The sequence below is a fragment of the Macaca thibetana genome, chromosome 4 (assembly GCF_024542745.1).
Source record: "Macaca thibetana thibetana isolate TM-01 chromosome 4, ASM2454274v1, whole genome shotgun sequence".
In the NCBI taxonomy this organism is placed as follows: domain Eukaryota; kingdom Metazoa; phylum Chordata; class Mammalia; order Primates; family Cercopithecidae; genus Macaca; species Macaca thibetana.
In genome coordinates, this window is record NC_065581.1 from 25,564,374 (window position 1) to 25,591,432 (window position 27,059).

Sequence of the window (27,059 nt, forward strand, 5' to 3'; positions counted from 1 at the left end):
GCTCATGCCTGTAATCCCAGCACTTTAGGGGGCCAAGGCAGGAGGATCGCTTGAACTCAGGAATTGGAGACCAGCCTGGGTAACAAGGCAAAACCCCGTCTCTAAAATACAAAGATTAGCTGGGCATGGTGGTACGTACCTGTAGTCCCAGCTACTCAGGAGGCTGGGGTGGGCAGATGGCTTAAGCCCAGGAGGCAGAGGTTGGACAGTGAGCCGAGACTGAACCACTGCACTCCAGTCTAGGTGATAGAGCCAGACCTTGTCTCAAAATTAAAAAATAAAAAAATAAAGAGGTGGACATCAATACATGAACCACTAGGGTCCATGAGGAAGTTTTTGTCCGTGTAACAAGAAATAGAAAAAATACGCCAGATTTTTCATGAAAATAAATGTCTGTAAAGGACTATTCTTTATAATAAACATGTCCTTACTATTTTATCTTTGTGCCTAAATGCCCTTTTTGGTAACAATGTTTAGTACTGGTAATATTTTGTTTTTAAACAAGTCTGTAGAACTTGCATGTGGGGAGCACACTGGATTAAAGCAGTGTTCAATTCATTCATTCAAACACACACTTCTTGAAGGCCCATTATATGCCAAGTCCTCTATGGGCTCTGGGGATCTAGAGGTGAACAAGACAGAATCCTGGCTTGTGTTTTTCACCCAAGAGATGTTCATTTTGTCTTCCCCAGGGATGACCAGGGGGAGCAGGAAGAGGATCCTGGGCACCTAAAGGAAATCCTTTGAGTCATTCTCTAGGCATTCCCCTATGTCACCCAAATTAGTCCCATTTATCTATCATGTGTTTTTGACACACTGCTTAAGATGTTTCAAAAAGTGTTCTGCTGTATATTACATGAAAACCATTTTCATTTAAAATGAAAAAAAAATTAATTTTTGTGAAAGGATGCTATAGTACATTTGTTGGCCATTAGATAAAAAGAATGTATCTCTGCCTGCACGCCTCCTGTTTCTATTCTAAACTCATTTTTTAAAGTGAATGTACTTGATGAGGTGACTCTGTAGTTGAAATTCTTGTAGGTTTTCTGCTTTGTCTTCCCCTGCAGACTGAGGGAGGACTGATGAGACAGTGGCCAAAAGACACCTCTGCCAGTTTTTTGCCAGCAATAAGAAAATGGAGGGTTTACCTCTAAGCAAAAAAAAAAAAAAGTATAATAATAATAATAATCCTTTTTTTTGCTTATTTCTTTTTTACTTAGAGGTAAACCCTTCATTTCCTTATTTTTCTAACTAACTGGCTTTTTCCCACTTCACCTAGTCTGTCCAGTTCTGACCATCATGTCTCCATCTCAGTTATGTATTAAAAGGAGGTGCTGAAATGACTGGCAAAACATTTGTGTATTTCTGATAGAGTGAATTATATTAAGGTTAATATTAATTTTTTTAAAAAATTCCTTACATGTGAGGTTCATGATAAAGAACATGAAGAAGGAGGATGTGGCACTGGAATTTTTATTTAATTCGAGTTCTTGGTCTCTGGAAAACAGTAGTTCCTGAATGTCAGGAAGCCAGCCACTTTTTAACACTTCCACAGAATAGCACTAATGCTTATCAAACACTTACACATACAGAAGAACTCCGAGTTACTTTAAGAAACTTTAAAGTTTCTTTCCCTGTGTTATAGTTGATCACTTTCCACCCCCAAGCTATTATGATCTGGTTGGTGTTTTTGTCATTGTTACCCATCAGGAGGTAGCAAAGGTGGTGAAAGTCTATGGTCATTCAGACAGGCTCCTATTAGAGTGTCTGCAGAGTAGTGTAAGTCCAGATAATCGGTCAATGCTATGACCAGAGTGATTTCTTTAAGTATTCCTAAATAAACTTTTTGGGGCATTCCTAAGAAATTACAAAAATTACTCACAAATGCCAAATACCTGTGTTCCTACCACCCTGAAGAGCCAGCCACCTGTTAACATGTTGGAATGTTTGTTTTGCCAATGTACACTGGAACACACACACTAGGAGTGCAAGAGCTCATCTGTCTTATTCACTGCTAGACCCACCCCTTTCTCCAAGAATGCCTGATGCACAGTAGGTGCTCAGTAGCATTTGTTGAATCTTGAATAATACAGGGCATCAAAGATAATGTAATAGCATCATTTGACCACTACTAACAGTCTCACACTTCTTCCCCTTTCTCCAGAGGCACTCTCATGAGTTTAGTTGGACACTTCCTGTTTGTTTTTTGTGTTCAAACATACATGTATTCATGAACAGTGTATAGTATTGTTTTGCATGTTTTACAGTCTACATAAATGGCGTTGTACCACTTGTATCTTTTTTGAAACTTGCTTTTTTCACTCAATATTATATTTTGAGAGTTGTTCATGTTGCTACATGTAGCGTTTATTTTTCCTTTTAACTGATGTTTCTTCATTTAAAATACTTCATTTTAGTTATTCATTCTTCTACTGATTGGCTTTTCGATTGTTCTGACTTTTTTGCTGTTATAAATCTGCTTCTTATTAATGGTCCCCCTCCTTTCTTCTCTCTCTTTGGGAATAGAAGCATTTTAAAAATGATAATATTAATCTCTCATAATCACAGCCAATTATTGAAGCACTGAGAGGTCACTGATTGGCACTGTTTGCCAGACACTGTGCCAAGCGCTTTGTATTTATTAGCTTATTTAATCTTCACAATTTATTTTACAAACTAGAAAACTGGAAGCTGACTTTGCAAAAACATTGGTCAAAGTCCCATAACCCAGGAAGTGGCAGGTTCAGGATTCAAGCCCAGTTCTTGGATGCCGAAGCCATGAGCATGAGACATACTCCTTCCCTCGTCCTGATGGAGGGATGTTGAAGTCAGTGTGGCCTAAATGAGTTCCAAAAAGTGGACAAGAGTAGCGCGATGAACTAACGATCTTCCTTCTGTCAAAAAGTTGAAATGTCTGTTGCCATGCTTTCCATCTTCATGGGAACATGTTTTGCTCGCCTGTCATTTTAGGAGTTGAATCAATTGAAAGATTCCTCACTATCACTTACAATGATCTTTAGGTAGATAATTGGGACAGACTACTTGTCTTGTTGAATTAATCTTTCACAAGGAAAAGGAAAGTAAAAAGTCATCTGTGGGACTTAACCATCAACTGTAACTCTTATGTATGTGTTCATAGTCATACCTTTAAGAATGCTTCTGAGGGCTATGTGTTGGGAAAGGGCAAGAGTCTTTGTTTTGGGCAATTCTGGAAAATATATTTGAAAATATATTTTTACTTTTTCTCCTTTCATCCAGCAAGGATGTTTTCATGCTAATTTAATGGGTCATAGAATGAGTTACATTTGAAGTAAATTGCCTAATCAAGTATGAAATCAGAAATGTGAAGAACGAGAATTTTTCAGGACTTTACCAGTGGAAGCCTTTCTGATAAGCACGTAATACTGGTGCCAGTGATGGTGATGGTTATAGGGAATGCTTTTTACTTATGTACTGCCTTTACTTTAAAGAGACACAAATCATTTACATTCACAAATTGAGGAGCCCTGTATTTCTATCCCATTTTATATTGAAAACAATTGACATGAGAAAAATAAAGAACTTGGAAAAAAGAAAGCCCCAGCTCCAGGTGGAAGGAGTAGGTGGCCTTCCTCAGGAGGTTTGGAAAGGATGCCTCAACCCCTGACACTTTGCTTTCACGAAGACTAACATTCTATAACTGGACTTCTTTTTTGTTTTTAAAAATTCTTTTATAAATGTTCAGAATAAGAAGAGGATGCCCTAACAAAATTTAATGATGACCAATGGAGTTTTAAAAATTATTTAGAGATTTTTTTTTTTCATCTAAGGAGAGGGAAAGAAAATAAAGAAAAAACTTCCTTAGAGATATAATGTAAAATGTAAGGTGACCGAAGTTCCCACTAAGGTATAAGGTATCATCAATATTGAATTACACTGTAGGTAGGTAACTTGTGCTGAATCCTGGCATCAGATCTTTCCCTGAAAAGTTTTAATGACTAAAGAGGCAAAAGAATTCAAAGATACTGCTCCTAAAATGCAGTGTGAGCACAGAATGATGTAAATGGCCCCAGAAGAGACTCTTGTACATGCCTGCAGATACACTGTCCCCACTTAGTTCTTGAGACTGGTCCTGTGGTCCAGGAGCCAGGACTTGCATGGGGTTCTTTAATAACCATCCTCTGCTCTGTCCATTATGTGCTTTGGAGCTAATAAAGCCACTATCCCCCAAATGAGGTTAATGCCTTGTGGGGTTGGTAAATATCACTTTGACACATTTAGCGAGAGAAATAATATCTGTAGGTTAGGCGTTTCTGAAATTTTTCAAGCTGTAATTGTGCTTCTGCTTATAAAAAGCCAGTTTGGATGTCTTAAGCCATTAATATGTTGGCCTCATTCCTGCCTCATTCCTTTGCTATGAAGGCTTTTTATGTGTTTTAGCTTTTCTGTTTCTTTGTTTGTGAATGGTATCCCTCTCCCTCCCCTTTTCTAGTAATGCTGTTGCTTTATCTCTTTTCCATTCATATTTTTTTCTTTCTTTTTGCTGCATGGAGACTCTCTGCTGTACAAGTGTAAGTATTTTTTGGTGGCTTTGCGGTTTCTGGCTCTACTACTTTATATTCTTGTGCTCCATTTGCTTCTGTGCTGCCTGGCTGGTCTCCCAGGAGACTGTAGTGTCGTCGTCCATCTGCAGATCCTGAATGAAATAGGCAACAATTTAGAGACAAGATTGGATTTTACAAGATGGTTCAGCTAGCAAAACAGGCGATGAATTTAAAATATCTCCAGCCATGTGTCTGAAAGCAAGCAGAGTGTTGATGAAGAGGATACAAACATTCAAGAGGAGACAAGTGCTTATTCCACTCATGTAATAATAATAATAATAACATTACTTTTAAGGTTTTTTCCTGATTCTTGTCATATTACTTGTTTTGGGCCCAGGGTTGTAGAAAATCGATGTTATAATTTGCTTCTTATATTAGAAGAACTTTCCTAATCTTCTTCTCAACTGGTATTGTTATGATTTTTTTTTCTTTCTACAGCCTTGGTGGTGAGGGGGAAGTAATTATGGATTCTTGAGCTTGGAATGAGAGTGTTATTTATTATTTTTTGAGCAAATGGTGACAAAAACAAAGCATCTCTTTATATTTTTATAGTGACATAAGCAATCTGACTGTCATTTTTAAAAAAAGCGTGTCTAGGAATTACATGTTAAAAGTGGGTTTGACAGGAAGAAAAAGGTTATGTTATTTGTAAGGTTCCAAGATTAGTCTTTAACTTGTAGTAAAAGTAGACATATCTCAATTGAGCTATGTGCAGAATAGTTTAAAATTTATTATAAAAATTTGATCAAATGAGTACAAGTTCAGAGTAATGTAGACATTGATGCTTTTGGATTCTCAGAAAATAGAGTTATGGCCTTTTTGTTCACAGTGTCTGCCACAGTGAGGATTTATTGATGATTTGTGATGTTAGGACAAGAAATAAGTCTGTGTTTAAGATTTTCCTGCTAAAATTACATTTAAAATAAGGGTTTAACACATTTTTCCTCATATTTCTTTAGGATATGGGTATTGGAAATTATACCTTATTGCTTACAAGATTCATTTTTTAAGATAAGTTAATTTTGTCTAGGCCTCAAGTTGACAGTGTTAACCATTGATTGATGAGAGGTCCGTTTGCAGTATGTACCTCTTCTTTTTCAAATGTTGACCCCCTTCATCTGATGAACAGTTTGTGATTTCTCTGACTCAAAAAATACTTAGGCATTAACAGATGTCAGGGAAAGGTCAATAAGGACTAAGAAACAGTTTGAAAAAATTGACCTTTCATTTTGGTACCAAAAGGGAAGAGAGCTAACCGTGTTAAAGAAGATGGTAAAGTCAGATTGTTTTCTTTTTCTGGGATGTAATTCAACAACCCAACAGTTGTGGAGAGGAGGAGGAAGGAGTTCAAATAAACCAAATTTCTAGACAAACATTAAATATTTGCTCCTAAATATACCCTTAGGTGGATAATTATAGTACGTTTTTATATTTCCTCTTGCTTTAGGTTTATATGTAATGGCATTGTAGGAATAAGCCAATAAGATTAAGGAAGTCCACATTTTCTGTAAAACTAAGGAAGAATTACTTCCAAAGAAAAGCAATAAAAATGTGAGAGAAATGAGATTGATTTTTTTTCTCTGTTGTCACACTTAAATCCCATGAGGGAAAGATATAGAAGCTGGGTTACCTTCTTAATACCAATTGTAGAAACTAGCCTGATTACAAATTCTATTTTAACAAAAGACCATTGACTCTGTGCCAGAACTTCAGAACTAAAAGATATGATGGGTATAGTTTTATGGGAAATGTAATTAGAAGTTACTTACCCTTGTAAAAAGCACACAAAGTAAAGGAAAGCAAGTGAAATACATTAGAAGTGAGTTTTTCTGATATTCAAGCTTTCTATATTGGGCTTTAAAGCATTGGAAAACAATACCAAGAGGAGAAAACTAGCTCCCCTTTGAGTGATATCAACCGTCAAATTATCCTGATGATTTTGTGTGTTTCTTAATTATGTCTATGAAATGAAATTAAGCTGAATAACCTGTTCACAGATGGACATGAGTTTGTAAATGTGATTCTTTCTGTACATATTATATATTATGTCATTTATTTTATATATAGTACATATTTTTATATGTTTAAAATTGTAATATATTTGCAATATAATTTTTATGTTTTACATGTATTTGGTATCATAAAGGCTTTCATGATATGGAAACTTAAACTAGACTATTTTTGCCCATGAATACACTTTCTGTAAAATCTAATCAAGAGTCAGGGAAATAAAAAAAGACATCTTCAGTCCATGCATTTTTAAACATCTTTCCTCTTTATTTGTGACAATCTAAATGAAATTGGCTAAAAAATATATCTGGAGCTACTTCTTGATTATTTTACCTACCACGGTTGTGCATAAGATGGATAGAATACTGAAGAACTTGTTGCAACCAAACACAGCATATGTTTTGATAGCTTGTATCTCCTGAGAATTATTTTCAGAGATTTCACTTGTGAATAGACCAGGCAGGCCACTAACTTCTTCAGCCAACTGCATGGCTAACTTTGGGGAGAACTGCCTTAAACTGGATTCCTTTCCATTTGCATTGGGTTAGCTGAGTTTTTATTGAACCCGCAAAGCCTGTTACTTTATAAATAGCTTTTTCTCAGATTGTCTGCCTTTAACGAAACCTAAAAAAAGTCAAATCAGCAAGTTTCATTTTGTATTTTAGGAAAACAAGTCTGAATTTCAATACAATTGCTAATCATTTTTTTCTCTCCCTTTTCTCTCGACAATACATAATAGCAAAACGATATTATTATTAAAACTGACATAATTGTCAAAACTATAGATTTGTTTGCTTTAAATATCAGTATCAGCCAGTTTCTCCTTGGAGCTAAAGAATGTTTTTCCATCATGTAGATTTTTTTTTTTTTGAGGAAGCATTAGATGAAAACCTATTAAATGAAATGAAAGTATGCAAACTAAGTTCTTTCAGTTACGTTACCTCCTAGTTTATACACATACCAATTTCCTGATATCAAACCAGTGAAAACATCCCTAACATCCATTCATCTGTGTGTGGGTCATGAATTATGTGGCAGGAAGGATGCTGGCCTGACCCTCCTCACTGGGTTCTGTCCATGGCTCTGCTCCTTCTGACAACATGAATGTTAGCCTTTTTCACCTCTGTAACTCGATTTCATCCTTGGAGTTGATTTCTGTAGGTGATGGCAAAGCTTCCCTCCATCTTTGACATTTGTGTGATCCTATTGAGGGAGAAGATAGTGCCTTTCTGAGGGTTGGCTTTGCACCATAAACAGTTGACACCAGTACTAGCAAAGTGCTCTTCAGTTTCAGCCCTTGATTTGAGTTTGGGTTTCATTTTTTAGAGGATTGACAGGATCAAAGACATTTCACTGAGAAGTGCCAACAGATACAGATTTTTGAATCCTAGCACCTTTTCCTGGTGTTTGCCCATGATGTAAAGATCAAAATCTTGGGGGCAAGATGTGAAACGAGAGAGTGAAACTGCTTAAATCATTGACGTGACACAGAAAGAGGTCAGGGTTGCTTACACTGATGTTACTGTGAGAGTGATCAGTGAATAGTAGTGTTTTCAGTTTTTCGTGACTGATTTTTACAGTCTTTGGTTTTTATTTTTGTATCCATTTTAACATCCTCTTATACAGCTTGTAATTAAATTCATTCATTGTTCTTTTCAGCTATGTAAGTGGAATTCAACTGGTTAGGGATGGGGGAACAAAAGAAAGAGGTTAGCTGTATCATTTGAGAAATTGTAAACATTTAGAAATAGTTTGGTCTTTTCAGTCAGGCTTTCAATCAACCTCTAAAGCAAAGAAACAACTACTGAGTTAAACAATCGATCCAGAATGTTTCAGAAGTTTGAAAGGCGAGTTTTTGTGGCTACCTGTTTTTTTTTAATTATTATTATTTCATTTCTAGATGACCCCTAAATCCAAAAGGAAGAGTATCCATAGCCGAATGCTGCGGCCTGTTTCTAGGGCTTTTGGTAAGTGTTTTGCTGCTGCCAGTCATTTTCTTGGCACCGAGAAGCACCCTCAGCAAGACCTTAGACCATTTTAGGGATGTTCCTTATGGATGCACTGCATGGGTAATTATTGAGAAAGAGTTAAGTGATCTGTGAATGGGTGTTTGCTATTCTATGCTAGACTTAAAATTAGTTTTAGGAATTTGTTTATCCATCTCCATTCATTAAGCTTCGGCCTTGGGCTGTTTTTTTGTTTTGTTTTGTTTTGTTTTTAATTTTAGAAATGGAGTTTGATCTAGATAAAGCGCTGGAAGAGGTACCAATTCACATCGAAGACCCGCCCTTCCCATCCCTCAGACAGGAGAAGCGGAGCTCGGGATTTATCTCTGAGTTGCCCTCTGAAGAGGGGAAGAAGCTGGAACACTTTACCAAGTTAAGGCCAAAAAGGAATAAGAAGCAGCAACCCACCCAAGCAGCGGTAGGTGGACTGGAGAGGCCCCATCTCTCACACCCTTTTCTTCTCTGGGGAAACTTGGAGGGTCTTGCTAAAGTGCTTTGCACAAACATGAAAGCTATGGTTGAGGAGACTAGAACCTCTTTGCATGAGATATACAAAGTATCTCAACTTGGTGCTCAGTAATTTTGGAGAATGAACAGATTGTGTCACTTAAATAAAACAACATAATTGTGGAGAAGACAATGCTGTAAAATTTCCAATTCTTCAGAACAGAGCTGCCCTTGGAAATCCTTAGATAGATAAGGATTATCTAGGGTAGGAAATCCTTATTCTAGATAAATGTCTCTAACACTTTACAGTGTCAGGGCAAAAAAGATACAAGTAGCAAAAGAATTAATTGGTAATTAAAAATTGTTTGATTCTGGAGTGCACACATGCATTCCCCCGTCCACAAAATGATGTAACTGAAGTGTTGGAGAAGAGCCCTAAGTGGGAGTCCCGGTGTGTGATTCTTGACATCCTGCTCTTTCTACTCCAGTAGAAGACTCAATTGTGTGTGCTGATGAACCTTATTGTAGTTTACCCGTGTCTCTCTCTGGTTAATGTCTTTTCTCTCCTTTATAAAGACATTAAAAAAGTTCGCCTGTGCCAACTGTCTCTACTGCCTCTCTTCTTCACCTTCCTGTCATTCCACAATTTACCAAAATCTTCCTTCTGTCTCTACCCACCCTTGAAACCACCCTCCCAAGGTTACTCCAGACCAAATCCCGTGGACTCTTTTCAGCTGTCCGTCATCTTACTTGATGTTTCAGCAGTTCCTTGACACAGAAAGCTCTGTCATTCCCAACAGGAGATTTCCCGTTGATCTCTGAGTCATCACACTCCTTTCTTTTCCACCCACCTCTCCAGCAGTGTCCTTTCAGTTTTCCCGTCAGACCCATTTAAGTTTTTTATTGTCCGTCTGGGTGATGTCATCTGAACTCATGGTTTCAGTCTCTGTTGTTGACTGTAGATTTCTGGATATCCACTTGCCTCCTAAATTTGAATGAGTACCTTGGGCTCAAAAATTTGAAACTTAGATCCCACCTTTCCCTATAAACCTGCCCTTCTCATATCCCCTGTTCTTCTTGGGACATCATCAGTTGACAGGTTAGAAAGCTGAATACGATCCTGATCACCAGCTCTCCCTCTTCCTCCTTGCTATGGCTACCTCCCATCCTGAGCTCCAGCCCTGTAATGCTGCATCTCTTTTCTTATTGCTTCCCTCCATCTCCTGGGCTGAGAACTACTTTCAGATTTTTTACATCTCCACTACATCTCTTTTGATAGTGGAGAACTATCCACTTCTCTATACTCTGTCCACCAGTGCTCTGGGAAAAAGCCAGATCTATTTAGACCTCTGGCCATAATACATTATTTTGGGACTTACGTTTGTGTTACACAGTCCCTAAGGGAAAACAGCCTAGAGTATGCCAACCCTGTTATTCCTGGCTTCATTGTGGACAAAGGTGAAATCTCTCTAGAACAGATTGATGAGGTTGGGACATGCTACCCCAAAATATGGTGCCTCGGCATTTGAGAAAATGGCAAAAGCAGGAAGGTCATTCTCATCTTCCCCCTGCCTTTCTCCCTTGAAGCAGATCATAAAACCTTCATTCAAGAAGTGCCCTCTGTATAGCCAGAGGAAAGAAATGTCCTTATCTCTGAAGACATGGGGACAGAGGGAAGAATCTGAACAAACAGGCCTTACTAAGTGCCCCCAGTTTATTACCATTAGATCATAGTTGTTTCTAAAGAAGGCAAGGCTTCTTCCAGGAAGCCCTCCTCATCCCTCCCACTGTGTTCCCGCAGAGCTAGGGTCACATGACACCAGGAAAGTTGTTCTCACAGACTGTTTGTGCACAGTGCACAGCCTGAGCAACTCTCCATGGAGGCCCCACCTCCTCCGGTGCCTGATGCTTACTCTGTCACAGCTCTCATCACACAGAGTTTTCTCAGCTTACTCCTTGTCTCTAAGTTCTGTGTAGGCAGGGCCTGTGATTTATTATTCATGCTAATATGCTCAGTGCTTACATTGGGTTTTGAATATAGTAGGGGTTCAACAATACTTATTGGATAAGTAGGTGGATAGCTGGAGACATAGATGGATGAAGGTCACAATAACTTACCTGCCTGGTTGATAATTTCCTCACTTTAGATCAGGCTTTTGTTGTGTTTGGTTAATTTCTCTCATTTGAATCCAAATAGCTTGACACCATTTCAAAATACAAAAAAAATTCTAGTTTGTTGTTTTCTAATTTACTGATTTTTAACTTTTTTAGTCCATTATTACATATCCTTATAGGGATATACTTTCTTTTTTAAAAATAAGGGAAAGATTTTTGTAGGTAGATAAAAAGACAACCCCCGTCCCCACCCCCGCTCAACAACAACCCACACTTTCTAGAACACACCTAGGTTCTAGGGTGTTACTGAGTAAATGGTTTCTCTATGGATCTTTCCATATGGAATAACATTAACAATATAACTTGTCTGCAAAATGGCTTAAGTTTATCCTTGATAAAATGGTGACTCATGGAAAGAGATAATCTTGTGTACTTCTTTCTTTTTTTTTTTTTTTGAGATAGGATCTCACTCTGTGACACAGACTGGAGTGCAGTGGCACAGTCATGCCTCACTGCAGCCTTGAACTCCTGGGCTCAAGCAATAACAATCTTTCCACCTCAGCTTCCTGAGTAGCTGGGACTACTGGTGCATGCCACCATGCTTGGCTAATTATTTAAATAATTTTTTTTGTAGAGGTGGGCTCTTGGTATGTTGCCCAGGCTGATCTCAGAACTCCTAGCCTCAAACTACCCTCTTGCTTGAGCCTGCCGAAGTGCCAGGATTGCAGGCATGAGCTACCATACCAGCCTTTTTTCCCTAAATGTTTGAAAAATAGAAAAGAAAGGAAGGAAGCTGTGGCAGAGTCCTATTTGAGGTGCATACTAGATATTGCAAGGGAGAATAGATATTTCTCATCTATCACTAGGTTTCTTGGCTGAAGCACCTGTAAAAAAAGACAGGTCATCAAGAGAAAAGCATAAGAGAATTTATTTTATGTAAGTTTTATACAACATGGAAACCTTCAGAAATGCAGACTCAAAGAAACATTTTTGTATTTTTGTATTTTTATGCTAAGTTTGATGAAGTGAATAGTTACAGAGAAGTAGGATTAGACAAAGAGGGTATGATCTAATGGTAATAAACTGGGGGCACTTAGCAAGGCCTGTTTGTTCAGACTCTTCTCCCTCTCCCCATGTCTTCAGAGACATTTTTTTTTTTTTTTTCTGGCTATAGGGAGGACATTTCTTTTATCTTCCTGTAGGGAGGGTGCTTCTTGAATGAAACTTTTATGACCTGCCTCAAGGGAGAAAGGCAAGGGGAAGATGAGAATGGCCTTCCTGCTTTTACTATTTCCTCAAATGCCAAGGCGCCATATTTTGGGATAACATGTCCCAACCTCATCAGTCTGTTCTAGAGAGATTTCATCTTTGTCCATAATGAAGCCAGGACTCACAAGGTTGGCATACTCTAGGCTGTTTTCCCATAAGGACTGCGTAATACAAAGGTAAGTTCCAAAATAATGTATTATGGCCAGAGGTCTAAATAGATCTGGCTTTTTCTCAGAGTACTGGTGGACTGAGAAGTATAGATTAGCACACCTTTATTTGAGTTCATAGTGAAAATATATTACCTTATGATATCACACTGCTTACAATTTCCAAAGTGCTTTCATGTCTAACAGCCCTGTGAAGCTGCCACACAGGCACCATTATTTAAATTTTTCAGTTAAGAATGAGGATGCTGTGGCTTACTTTTATTACTAGTGTTTAGTAAGAGCAATTATTAACAATTATCATTGTTTTTCTTCCTATGATTGAGTAAAATCAGTTCATCCAAAGCCTGTCTTAGCTTTTCTAGAGTTTGTCTCTGAACCCTAATGCCTCAAATGAACTTTTCCAGGTGTCAGAATTCTCAACGCCAAGGCTGAGTTAAATGCCAGCATGCCAGTTTCTTCCAGGCCAAACATGTTGTAATGACCGATTTTTGTGCTAAAAATGTACAAATAGATATTTGTATAAATATGAAGTGTAGATAGCCTATTTTTAAAACAAGAAACTAGGCACAAAAATTTAACCTTAGATCAAACCACAGTCGTTTTAAGAACAATGGATATAGATATTTTAGTTATATGTTTTAATTCCACCTCTACCACTCCAATAACAAAAACAAAGATGTTTTTTAAATAACAAGAGATAGAATGTTTCTTTCTTTTTTCTTTTCTTTCCTTTCTTTCCTTTCTTTCTCTTTTCTCTTTTCTTTTCATTTCTTTTCTTTCTTTCAGTAGATAAAAGAATTCTTAAACATTACATTATAGCTGCTTAGCCCATAGAGTGTAACCTTCTACTGTAGTGGTAAGAGCAGGATGCCAGGCTCAGCCAGTGGGCTCTCCCACTCCCTGACAGTGTTTATGTGGACAGAGGCTTGTGGGTTTTTTTTTTAAAAACCTGAGCCAACTTGTTTCTAAATACCAGCATTGCCTACATCGTAGAGTTGTCATGAAATAAATAGGATAAATAGAAATAAATAGGATAAAATAGAAATAAAATAGGATATTTTATTGAAATAAATAGGATTAAAATATGCCATCCTTTACATAAAAGCATTGTTCTTCAAAGCTAGTATTTCCATTTTATTAATTTAGTTATCTTTACAATATAAATCTTATATTTGCTTTTGCCTTTGTACCTATTCTCCCTTTTCTATACTTAAATGGAGGAGGAAGAGAAAAAAATTCCTGGAAACTGATTTAATACCACACTCATTTACCCTCATTAATTCAAAGGGATTCTTACCCATGTTTACTAAGAAACAAATTAGCTAACTTTACATAAAATTTTATTCAAAAATTATTTCCTCAGTTGAATTGACTGTCAGAAAGTCTTTGCTTTTGGGAAAAGAGCGTCACATGGGTAATTTAAGAGTGGAAATGCCATTTTCTCAGGTACCAGAATGTTCCAGCTACAGCAGAGAAAAGGGGGAAAATGTGTAGTGTACAGTGAGTCCTCCATATCCACACATTCTGCATTTGAGCATTCAACCAACTCTGGATTGAAAATATTTATTTAAAAGGCAATTAGAAAAACCACAACAATGAAAAAAACTATATAAATTTTAAAATACAGTGTAACAATTATTTACATAGCATTTACATTGTATTAAGTATTGTAAGTAATCTAAAGATTATTTAAAGCACACAGGAGGATGTTTGTAGGTAATACACAAATACTATGCCATTTTATAGCAGCGACTTGAGCATCTATGGATTTTTGTGTCCTCAAGGGTCCTGGAACCAATCCCCCTCGGATACTGAAGTTCAGCTCTATTAGGTAGGGTAACACTAGCTACTATGTGAGATAAACTTTTACTATGTTAAATCTCTGATATTTTGGAGATTATTTCTTGTTCATATCATAGTCCATTGTGAGTATTTCCAGCGAGGGGATGCTATAGTTGTCAGGGATCCAGGCTACTTTTACTTTGTGGCTCTACCTTCCTTTTTGGTCCTTCAAGTCATATGCATTCAGCTGGAGGATGACATAAAGCATGAAGGCCCATACCCCTGAGGTTTTATGGGCCAGGTCTGAAAGGATGAGCTTCATATTCATTTGAATACCACTTTCCAGAACTTGGCTACGTGGCCAGCTAACTGCAAGTGAGCGTTCTAACCATGACACCCACCAGGGATGGAGGCGTGCTTATACTCACTCATCCACTGCTAGTTAGCTATTGCTCCTTTCTACTTTTTCCTAACATAACTGTAGGTGAAAAGTATTCCTTTAAGGAAAAATCATTGAAAAATTTGCATAGAGGTGCGGATAAAACACTGGACTGGGATATAATGCTGACTCTACCACTAACTGGAATAATCTCCTAGTGGAAGGAATTTTAAAGATTACTCAATATTCAAGGGAATATGAAGTCCAGGGCAGATAACTGATTTGTCTTTGATCATTCTCTGAAATATTATACCATGCAGTGGATTCACTTGGTGTGATATGTCAGTATCAGTCAGTTTGCCATATATTGGCATAAGGCGTAGCCCTACACTAGTCGGCCCAGTGATGAAACAAACCAACTCAAATTAAAATAGACTAACTCCTGGGTAATAGGTTTTCTCCTGTATGCATTGACTCATGGTGTCATAAGGCTGAAAAGGATTTTGAAGTCATCTTGTTCAGTCCCTCATCAGGTGCTCAAAAATCCCTACACAGCTGTTCATTGGCCATTCCATCCACAATGACTTCTTTCTCTGAAGCTGCCATGGTCTTAAAGCTCTAATTATTAGCAAATTATTTTTTGTGTTGCTAAAACTCTTAACTGCATAGCTTGAAATTAGCCATCTTGTTTCTGTCTTCTGGAGTGGCACGTGGTATCCAAGTCTCTTCCACTTAGTAGACTTTACAGTATTTGTGGGTCAAATCTTAATTCTTCAGGTCTTTCGATGTTCTTCATATGAAATTGTCTAGAATCCATTTATAAGTCTTGTTACTCTGTTCTGAATAAATTGCAATGTGGCACCCAAGACAAAATAGAGTACTTTACTAAGATCTGCCATATCTCTTCTCTCCATTTATTTATTTATTTTTAAGACAGGGTCTCACTCTGTCACCCAGGCTGGAGAGCAGTGGTGCGATCTCGGTTCACTGCCACCTCCCCCTCTCAGGCCCTAGTGATCCTCCCACCTCAGTCTCCCACATAACTGGGATTACAGGTGCGCACCACCACACACTGCTAATTTTTGTATTTTTTGTAGAGACAGGGTTTCACCATGTTGCCCAGGCTGGTCTCAAACTCCTGAGCTCACACGATCCACATGCCTCAGCCTCCCAAAGTACTGGAATTACATGTGTGAGTCACCACACCCATCCCATTGACTCTCTCCTTTTAAATAGGACACTTCTATTTATTCAACTACAGGTTGCATTCACCTTTAAAATGGCTGTATCATCCAGGTGACTGGTATTGATCTTATTCTCAGGCAAGGCCTATAATCTATTTTTATACATATATTTCAGACAGAGGAAAAGGGGGTGCATGCAGCAGAGAATCTGAACTACCCAGAAGTCCTAGTATACTTCCAGTTGCATCTTACTGGCCAGAAATGAACCATATTTCCATCCCCAGCTACAAAAAAATCTAGGAAGATAAATAGCCAGTTGGTCACATTGATATTCCAAATAAGTCAGGGTTTTGTTATTGAGTCAACAAGAGCGAATAGACACTAAATAGACACAAAGCAGTTTCTGCTGTAATTTATTCAGGTGAGAACGTTTTCTTCTGTTTTGCTGATTTTGTTTTGGAATGAATGGTAGTTTGATTCTTTTTTTCAGTATTTGTTGACACTGATAATTTTTCTTTTTTAATGTGAAATTTGGGTGAATCTCATTAACATACTTTTTCTAGTGTTATAACATTCTTAATCATGATTTTTTGCTTTGTTTTAATCCACTGCTAGACTTTGTTTGCTAATATTTTATGAGAATTTTTGCATCTATATGCATAAATGAGAGAGACTTAACATGTTTATTTTTCTTGTCTAAACCATCCATCTAGTTTGACTTTCAAAGTTATACTATCTTCATAAAATTGGTTGGGAAGCTCTTTCTTTTCTCCTATTCTCTGTAACGGTTTGCAGGTAATAGAGATTGTCTCTTCCTCTACTGGGATGCCATCTGGGCCCTAAGTGTTGTCTTTATGCTTGTGTGCATGTGATACTTGTATGTAGATGTATTACTAAGGATTTTATTTCTTTTGTCATAGATCTGTTCAGGTTACCTAATTCTTCTTAAGATCATTTTGATAATTTATGTATTTTTAGGATATCTTCCATTTAGTCTAATTGTTCATTTAATTGTTTATAGAATTCCTTTAAGTTTTTAATTTATTATACCAATAGCTTTAATCTCTTATATAGATATGTCCCATTTCATTTTAACTTATTTTTAATGCCTTTTCTCTTAATGTTGTCATTATCTCTTTTATTAGTCTTTTTCTAAGAGTCAACTGTTTTATCAATCCTCTCAAGTTCATTATTTTTTTTCTTTTATTATATGCTCTTCATTTTACTTCCTTTGGGTTCCTTATTTCTTGACTGCTTAGCTAATTAATTTTCCATGTTTTTTACATTCTAATATATGCACATAACATTCCATGATTATTCAGTTCACTAATTAGCACTCCTTGGTATATTTGTGCGAAGAGTTACTAATACACCTAATTGTCCTTACTTCCTGTCCATTCCTATCCATCCAGCCTATGAAGACATTGTGAGAGATTTGGCAACTGCCACATCAAAATCCAGGCGCACCGCCTACTGTCTTTCCCTGGTGTATTCACTGTAATAACCCTGGCAGAGGGAAAACAGAGGGTGGTCTGAATTGTCTTTAGTCCTCACAATCACCACCTTATTTTCTCACCATTCACGAATTATCCTTTTAGCACTTGCACACTGGAGGTGCAAAATCTACCTTCTTTTTTTTTTTTTAACCTTCTTTATCAAATATCAACAACAGCAATTCCTGATTTTATTTGTAAAAACCTTTCTCTGAGTGCAAATGCAGTGGGTTCTGGCCCCAGGCTCACTGCTGAGGTTTCTGCTCACTCCCTTTCCAACAGCTGTGCTACCCTTTTCAGTCTGAAATGTATTTTCCTTGACAGAGAAGACTGAAAGCAAATAGGATTTTGAGAACTTCTGATAACTGTTTGTCTTTTCCTTTGCTTTTGTTAGAAAAGGAGCTGAAACAGCATGTGCATTTGACCTTGAACTCTTTTGCAAACTACATTTCAATTCAGTCTTCAGTTTTTCTACTGCTCTTCATGTAGGCTGATGCCACCTCCTGCTTCCTATTTTAACAGATGCATTTTAAACCATGTCTCATGGAAGATCTCCCAGTGATACTGGACTTCTCTTAACCTGTCTGCTCTCTGTCCCTTTATCTCTAAAATGACAGAGTTGGACTGGAGGATCTGTAGGGGCCAGTCCAGCCCTAAAAGCTGGTCTGTCCTGCAGGAAAGCAGACTGCTTTGTTCAGCTCTGTGCCTCCATCACTGAAACCCATTGATGTACCCCACATCCCCAGAGAACCTTTTGTGCTGGCTGTGACTTCTGTTTCCAAGCGGGAAAAGAAAAATTTTTCCTGAGGGGAGAAATTATGCAAGTAAAACTTACCTTTTTTTTTTTTTTTTTTTTCCAAAATGGAAAGAGGAGCCATTGGGGGAAGCTGGGAGGAAGCCGTGTGTTAGGACTGTATGTCCTGGGGTCACATCTTTCTTCATCCATTAATTAGGTGACCAGGTGGTAACCTTCTGAGTCACTGTTTGATCTGTGACTAACCAAAAAGTAGGATAGTACTATCTCTTTCAGTTTAAGGGTAGACGTAGGGGTGACATAACAATGTGTAAAACACTTGTAAACTATCAAGTACTATATTAACTTAAGGAGCTGTTACTGCGATAGAGATTCTATGCTCCATTCTTTTCCAAAAGGGAAAAATAATATAATACAAGCAAGTTCTGTACTACTTTATCTTTTGTAATCAAAATAAAAGTTATTCATTGAGCTTTGTTTCTCTGCATAACGGAATTATAGAACTTTGCGAATTTTCTGCTCTTTTGCAACACGAAGGAAATCCTTGCTCCAATATAAAGCACCATTCAGATGAGAGGTATAATTGTTATTTCATAGGGTTCTTTGTCTATTATCTGTTGTCTCTTCACTTTTCAGCATGTCACAAACATGAACTCAAACACACAGTTCATTTTCATAATGAGAGCTTCCTGATGAACGAAGTGGATGATTGTTCAAGGGTTTTTTTCTTTAAGCAATTTCCATACAGACATAAGCCATGTTCTCCCTAGGCACCTTGAGACTTGCAAATCAAGATTACAGGAAACAGCTTTCCCACCACTCTATGGCAAGACATCTAGACCAGGTATCCCAACCACATGAAAATTTGTCCTTGTATCCAACAGCATGGGCAAGATGCATGCTCTTTCTCAGTCATCCACAACCTATCTGTGAAATATTAATATACATTGCAGACACAAATCAAGCATCTGACTAAGCTCACTCTGAGTTGTCCTTTCAAAGACATGCTACTTGGTATAGCTTTATGATAGCTTCTCACCACCAGCCTCTCTCATAAGATCAGAGTTTTTGGCTGCCTGCAGGACACCTGCTTCTGGATATCCCACAATACCTCAAACACTCAAGGAGATAAGACACAGCTTTTTCCCCAAATATGATCTTTGTAACGTGTTCCCTGGAACCATGCCCCCATTTACCTGGCCTAGAAACTTTGACCATATCTTGGGCAGCTCTTATCTTTCCGTTCTCACTTTTCCACTTCATTAGTGTGCCTCATCACCTCCAGATTAGATTAAATTACTACAAGAGTCTTTGATTTCAGCTCCTGAACAGGTTTTCCTGCTTATATTCTCTGGCATCTCCAATTGGTCCTTCATGCTGCCCCAGAATTACCTCCCCAGAATTCAGGTTGGTCCATGCTGCTGCGTTGGTGTCTCCCTATCATCTAAGGAGTAAATTCCTTCTTCTTTAGCATAAGGCTCCTTTTGGGTTTTTGTATTATTAGTTGGAAAGTATTCAACTGGATATTATGGAATACTCAATACTCACTCAAAAGTGACTTAAACAATGAGAAATATTTATTTTCTCACCTAACAAAAAATCCAGAGGCCTCAGGATCCAGGCCTGGCTTATTCAGCAGCAGAGCATAGGTACCCAGGTGCTTTCCCCTTTCTGCTTTGTTATTGTCAACCAGCATGCGGCCTTTTATCCTTGGGCCTCCCCATTTGGTGAATGCCAGTGGCCTTCCGCAGCTCAGACATCACATCTCCCTCACATAACTGCGGAAACACACATTCTGTCCTCCTGACAAAACCTGCCCGCATGAGCTCCCTAGCAAATTTCCCCTTGTATCTCACACACCACGATTATATCCCACTCACATGCCTATTAATCACAGACAAGAGGAAGGGGACTGTAGCTTAAGCAAATCAGTATCCATAATCTGACCCTAGGACTCTTCCAGCAAGAAAGAAAGTAGGCAGGGGAAAGGGTTAGGGGAAGCCAGTATTAGCATCTGCCATGCTCCATCCTTAGCAGCCAGCCCCACCCACACACTTCAGGCCCCCTGGAGTTATCACCACTCTCAGAAGTCAGTGCATATTTCATTTCTCCATGCATTCCCTTTCCCCTTACACACGCCTGCAGTGCCTTTCACTGCCTTTAGAAACACTCAACTCGTCATATCTGTTAGGTCCCAGCTTCTGATGCACCAGTCAGCATGAATCCTCCACAAGGCATGGTGTTTATAGTGCATCCCTCACTTTTGTTTCTTCCTGTCTATGTTATGATTGTACATATGGCTTCTATTCCTGTAGATTATGTGGTCCCTATTTTAGTGAGCCTTGTCCCTCCCATAGCCCTTAATCACAGTGTCTTAAATATAGTAATAAATGATTGCTAAATCAAGGTGCATGTGAATTAACATCACAGCTGTTTGTTTTGCAGGTCTGTGCTGCCAACATAGTCTCCCAAGATGGTGAACAGAATGGTCACATGGGGAGAGTAGATGAAGGTGTAGATGAATTTTTCACCAAGAAGGTGACCAAAATGGATTCCAAGTGAGTTCAGAGTAATTTCACTAATAATGCTGTTTAATTCATATTTAAATTAGTAACAGTTGCATTTTATATATGGAAATTATTATTCTGACAGCTTGCAAAATATGGTCTCTGGGCCGGCAATACCGGTGTCCACTGGGACCTTGTTAGAAATGCAAACTCTCAAACTCCTACCCCAGACCTACTGAGTCAGAAGCTCTGGAGGTTGAGCCCAGCAATCTATATTTTAATAAGCCCTCCAGGTTATGCTGAGGCATGCTCCAGTTTGAGACCTATTGTACGATTCTAAACCAGACCACAAAATGTCCCACCCCAAGATTCTTCCAGGGCTTCATCACTTGGATAGTTCCATTACAGGGGACTGATCATGGCTATGCTGGAATTACTTACTTTGAGCTTCTCCTTGTTCATAATTTGATTTATGGGGTTGGGGGGCTAAGTCATTGCTAAATGGCGTGATTTAACAGACAGTGTCAAAATGACAGCAAAATTAGTAAAGAGCCCTCAGAGTTAGCATTTTCTGAAGAGTTTTCTCCTGTCTTCTTGCTACTGAGACAGTTCCCTTAGAAGATAGTTCAGTGGTACTTTTGTTAACACTTTTTTAACTTGAAACATTTCAGTCTTTAAGCATGATTTGTACCACGTTATTTAATCCTCAACTAAATACAAATCTATCCCAAACTACGCTCTTAACATGGATTTGTCTTTATGAAGATTCTTCACCTTGAGATACCAAATTCAGGAACAAATGTAAGCCAGATAAGCCAAAGGCGGCAGGCTGGGCACAGGTAGGGAAGCAACTAATCAATTCTAGTAGATGGATGTGCCTTATCTTGCCTCGGCGGGATGGTGAAGTGGCAGTGAGTTAAATTTTTATATCCATAACAGTGTAACTTACTGAATCTTATAACCTTTAGGAACCAATTATTTGTCTTCTTTGACCCTGGCCTTGAAGCTTAGCATACTATACTTAGCAAAATTTTCTTATCCTATCTTTCAAGAACCAACCTAAATATCATTTATTCTTTGAAGCTTTTCTGGGACTGCTCCTCCCACCCACCCCTGAATTAATTGCTGTTTCTCTACTGCTAACTTAATACTTTTCTTTCCATCCTTCACACACATCTGTTAAAGCCTACGTCATCCTTTAAGAGTTTGTTGGAGTTTTAATTTTTTCACTACTTAAGGAATAGATGAATGTGTTTTCAATGTAAAAGATTCAAGAAAAACCAACACAAACATATTGCAAAATGGGAAATTGCTGTTAATTATTTGCTTTCAAGTCTTTTTTCCCAAATAGAATGCTATTCTTAAGGAGCAATACCTGGGCCTTATTTTGTTATAGCTTCAATGTCTAACACAGCCCGTAATATATAGTCTGTCCTCAATTAGTGATGGTTGAATGAGTGGAGAAAATCTTGACTCGTCTCCATATAATTTATAGATACCATTGTTTGCTCTTGTCTTTTTAAACTTCTGAAATTTATATTCAGTTACCGGAGTGGTTTATAAGCATTCGATCCAAACTGTACGTATTGTTAAACCTGCCCCAGTGTGATTTCCTCTCCCGTTAATGCTACTTTCTTCTTTAATAGTCTCTGAATGAAAGTTGGGTAAATTTTGTAAGGTATAAAATATATTTTTTAATAAAGATACTGCTCAAGGAAGATTCTGTTCCTGTTTCAGTGCACAAATAGAACTAAATACATCAATTTTCATCATCAAATAATATGATGGAATCTACTAAGTTGTGATTTTAAAATTTTTTATAAATAGATTATCAGTCCAGTCTTTAAAGGTCAAGGGATAGGTAAAATCATGAAGTAGTATGAAGAAAGTTTGAAAATCAAAGTTATACATGCTCATAAAGTGTCAGATGTTCTACGAAGGCCTAAAAAAAGTTCCTTGTTATTTTCCCACTCCCTATTCCCCAGAAGCAACTAGTTTTTATTCCTTTAGCTGTTTCTTCCATTTGTCTTAATAGCATACTTTCTTTTTTCTTTCTGTGTTTCATTTTTAGGTAGTACTATAACCATTAACTTCTTACTTAGATGATGATAATACAGACCAAATATCTCTCATCTGAAATGCTTGTGACCAGAAGTGTTTCATATTTGGGATTCTTTTTTGAATATTTGTATTATACTTGCTGGTTTTATATCCCTAATCTGAAATTCAAAATGTTCCAATGAGCATTTCTGTTGAGCATCATGTCGATGGTGAAAAAGTTTCAAATTTTGGAGCATTTCAAATTATGGATTGCAGATACTCAACCTATATACTCTGTCACCACACACACACACACACACACACACACACACACACACACACACATATTTAGACACACACATGTACTTAGACACACAGACTTTTCCTTACCTCATCTTCTTTATTTAATTTTATCATGATTAGTGTCTTAGTCTGTTTCTGTTGTTATAACAAAATACTTGTGAGTGGGCAATTTATAAAGGAAAGAGGTTTGTTTAGCTAATGGTTCTGGAGGCTGGGAAGTTCAAGTTTGGGTGGCCACACTGGTTGGCTTCTGGTGAGGGCCTCCTGCTGCATAATGGCATGGCAGAGAAGTGAAAGGAGAATTGAGTGTGTGCAAAAAGAAAGGAGGGGTAAAGGAGGCTGACTCACTTCATAACAACCAAGGCTCTCAAGAATGTATCCATTCCCATGAGAACTAATCCAGTCTCAGTAATTGATTTTAATAACCTAATCACCTCTTTAAGGTACCAACACCCAATACTATCAAAACTCATGTTGAGCCCAAGTCTCAACATAAGTTTTGATGGGGACAAACCACAGCAGTTAGTTAGATCAATATTGAGTGTTTGCTTCATTCTAACCATGTAAATATTAACAACTGTGTTAGATTGTATACTGTGATTACATTTTCTTTCTATAGAATTTTTTGTTTTCCTTGGTGTTAATAATTGTCCCCTTTTTCATTTGCTTTGTTTTCTGCATTCCTTTCACTGACTTATCTCCTAAATGTCCAATAAAGATATAAATTTCCTTTCAATTTGTTCAAGTATTCTCAGTTTTTTTTTCTTTTTTTGGACACACGTCTTACCAGCATCTGACCAGCTCCAGTGTGTCCTCTAGGTCCATCCCACTGCTGTCTTCTGGGATCTCCGTTCATCATCTGCTGGGGGATTCCCTTCACCTCATCTGTGTCATTTTTCTGTTTCCATTGGCCCATGTTGGTCTTAGTTTATGCCCCTGTTTTGGTGGAGCACCTTCTTGAATTGCTTCCTAAGAGAAGTTTGGAAAACAAGTTTCTGTAACTGTTGCATATCTTTCATTTGGATTAATAGTATCACTAGGTATAGAACTGTAGGTTGGTCTTCCTTGTACCTTAGCATTTTGATAGCTTTGCTCCATTATCTTCTAGCTTCCGGTGTTGCTATGAGAATCTGATGTCGACTTGAGTCCTGATCTTTTGTTTCTGACTTGCTTTTGTTTTCCCTCTCCTCTGGAAGCATTTGGGATCTTCTCTGCATTCCCAGTGTACTAAAATTTTATGATGATATGTGCCCTGAGGTGGATTTTTTATTTTTTAATTTTTTAAAAAAACCAATTTGCCAGGCACTTATAAGCCATTTCATTCTGGAAACTCATGTCCTTTATTGCTGAATTTTTAAAAATTATTTATTTCATAATTTCTTCCTTTTTTCTCTGTACTTTTTTTCTTAAACTTCTATTATTATTATTATTTGAGATAGCATCTCACTGTATCACCCAGGCTATAGTGCAGTGGCGTGATCATGGCTTACTGCAACTTTGACCTTCCAGGCTCAGGTGATCCTCCTACCTCAGACTCTTTTAACTGGGACTGCAGGCATGGACCACCCCTCCTAGCTAATTTTTGTATTTTTTGTAGGGATGGGATTTTCCCATGCTGACCAGGCTGGTCTCAAACTCCCAGGGTCAAGCAGTCTGCCCACCTCAGCCTCCCAAAGTGCTGGGATTACAGGCATGAACTACCATGCCCAGGCCGTTATTCAGATTTTTTATTTCCTCTGTTAATCCACTGATTCCTACCTGTTCTCTCCTATTTTTTTTTTTATTCTTTATATTCCTTTTTTTTTTTTCTGGAATATTTCCTCAGTTGTGCCTTCCAACCTTGAGTTTTCTACTTCTGCTATCACATTTTGCTATTATTCATGTTGGTGGACACAATATTTTTTTCTCTTCCATGTTGAAAAGGAATGGGGCACCGAAGAGCTTCTTGGAAATTTGTGGGTAGAGCTTATCGACTGGTGGGCTTCAATGTATGGTGGTCTTCCTGGACCATTTTGTTGGGGGAGAGGGTATCCCTGACTCTCAGAATCTTTAGGTCTTTTCTGTTGAGCTTTGGAAACTTCGATCTCCTGCCTGGCAGGTATAAACCTGCCTGCCTGATTCTGGTATGCAGAGTGAGAAAAAGGGTCCCGGGGGTGTCACTGCTCACTGTGCAGGCTTTCTTGAGCCTGCCTGTTTCGTGATCTTCACTCAGTTCAGCTGCATTTGGTGTCCCCCAGCTCAGCTTCTTTGGTTCATTCTCTCCGGAGAGTGAACTTGGGTGTTGGGATGGGCATCATTGGCTCTGTGGTTTAGGGAGAGGATCTGATGAATTTCTGAGCAGGCTTCACAAAGAAGAGAACCTTCCTGTCTTCATTTCCCCTTCACTTCCACTTGCAGAGGTACCTGCATCTCCTCATTCTGGAACCAGCATAAATCACATGCTTCTGGGTCTCCCCGACTGTTGGCTTAGGTTTCAGCTTTCTCTGATCTATTAAGTCAATTTTCACACATATCTAGCGTATTTTGGCTTCCAAATTTTGTTGTTTCTGCCTTTTCTTCCCTATAGGGCTTATACTTTCTTTTATAAATCCTTTGCTATTATTTTAATGGAGATTCAGGGGAGCTAAGTGGATATTCAGTCTGCCAGCTTTAAATGAGTCAGTTGTCTGTGATACTTCCTACTTAGCTCATTTCATTGACTGTTTCTCCCTTTCCATTTCCCAAGTTTCAGCATATTCTCCCTCTGAAAACTCTCCCAGAGCATACTCTCTGCCTTTTTGGAACCAAACTCAGGTTTAGCTGCTTGCCGCTCAAAGAGCCAAACACGTGCGAAGCGAAGTTTGGTTTATGCAAGTGACGACAGCTTGGGAGATGGCCAGACTCAAGTCCCAAAAAGCCACCTCAAATTTTCAGGCTGGCTAAAAGGGTTTTAAGGTGAAAGGCGGCATGAAAACTATGCACAGGAGTGGTGTGGGATGCCAGTGTGTTAGTTGTTTTCTGATGACTATCTTGAGTAATGGACCATTTGGAGGTCTGGTTGGTTTCCTCTTGGCAGAGGTTAGGTTATGGATTAACTACGTACCAATTTCTTCTCGGAAGGGAGAAAATTGCACCACCACCTCTGCTTTATGCCTGGATTGTTTCAAGATTACTCTTTGGAATTCTCAAGCAGAGCAGGTAGTTAGATACATATATAAAACAAGAAACAAAGGGAGGGAGGAGTTACTTTTAGAGTAAGCTAGCACACTGGCTGTACCAGTTACATTTTCATCTTTCATACATAATGTTTGCGCACCTCAATTTTCTCACATGTGAATATGATGATGATATTCCACATTCCTTTCTGTTTCCTAAAGGTAGTAACTCAAATCCGCTTTTAAATGTGCTTCTGAATCGTTACTGTATATGTAGCAATCTCCATATTTATATTTTGACTGATTCTTGCCGAAACTTATTTACAGTAAAAACAACAGATCTGTGTCTTGGTTTGAAATGCAGGAAATGGTCAACAAGAGGCTCAGAGTCTCATGAGCTTAATGAAGGAGGAGATGAAAAGAAAAAGCGAGATTCTCGGAAAAGTAGTGGCTTTCTCAACTTAATCAAATCCCGGTCCAAATCTGAGCGGCCACCAACGATCTTGATGACAGAAGAACCCTCCTCACCAAAAGGGGCCATCAAAAGTCCACCTGTGGACTGTCCCAGGAAGGACACAAAGGCCACCGAGCACAATGGCAATTCTGAACGGATAGAGGAGATAAAAACACCTGACTCCTTTGAAGAGAGTCAAGGGGAAGAAATAGGGAAGGTGGAACGGAGTGACAGCAAGAGCAGCCCACAGGGAGGGCGGAGGTATGGGGTCCAGGTGATGGGCAGTGGTCTGCTGGCAGAGATGAAAGCCAAGCAAGAGAAGAGAGCTGCGTGTGCACAGAAGGTAAGGGTGGGCCTCTTTTTAATTAATTCATTTTTTTGATATATAATAGATGCACATATTTTCATGGTGCATGTGATATTTTTATATAT

General features: G+C 38.3%; 1 protein-coding gene across 11 annotated transcripts in view; it reads left to right on the top strand.

Moving 5' to 3' along the window:
• CARMIL1 (capping protein regulator and myosin 1 linker 1) overlaps positions 1–27,059 on the top strand; it is a 343,419-nt gene that overhangs the window by 295,643 nt on the left and 20,717 nt on the right. For 9 of the 11 annotated variants that reach the window (XM_050788179.1, XM_050788180.1, XM_050788185.1 and 6 more), the window contains 5 exons: positions 4,533–4,550; positions 8,494–8,560; positions 8,821–9,017; positions 20,635–20,747; positions 26,538–26,970. In XM_050788179.1, the coding sequence (XP_050644136.1) occupies positions 4,533–4,550; positions 8,494–8,560; positions 8,821–9,017; positions 20,635–20,747; positions 26,538–26,970 (828 nt within the window). The remainder of the gene's footprint in view (positions 1–4,532; positions 4,551–8,493; positions 8,561–8,820; positions 9,018–20,634; positions 20,748–26,537; positions 26,971–27,059) is intronic. The other 2 variants (XM_050788183.1, XM_050788186.1) reach the window with 1 other exon arrangement.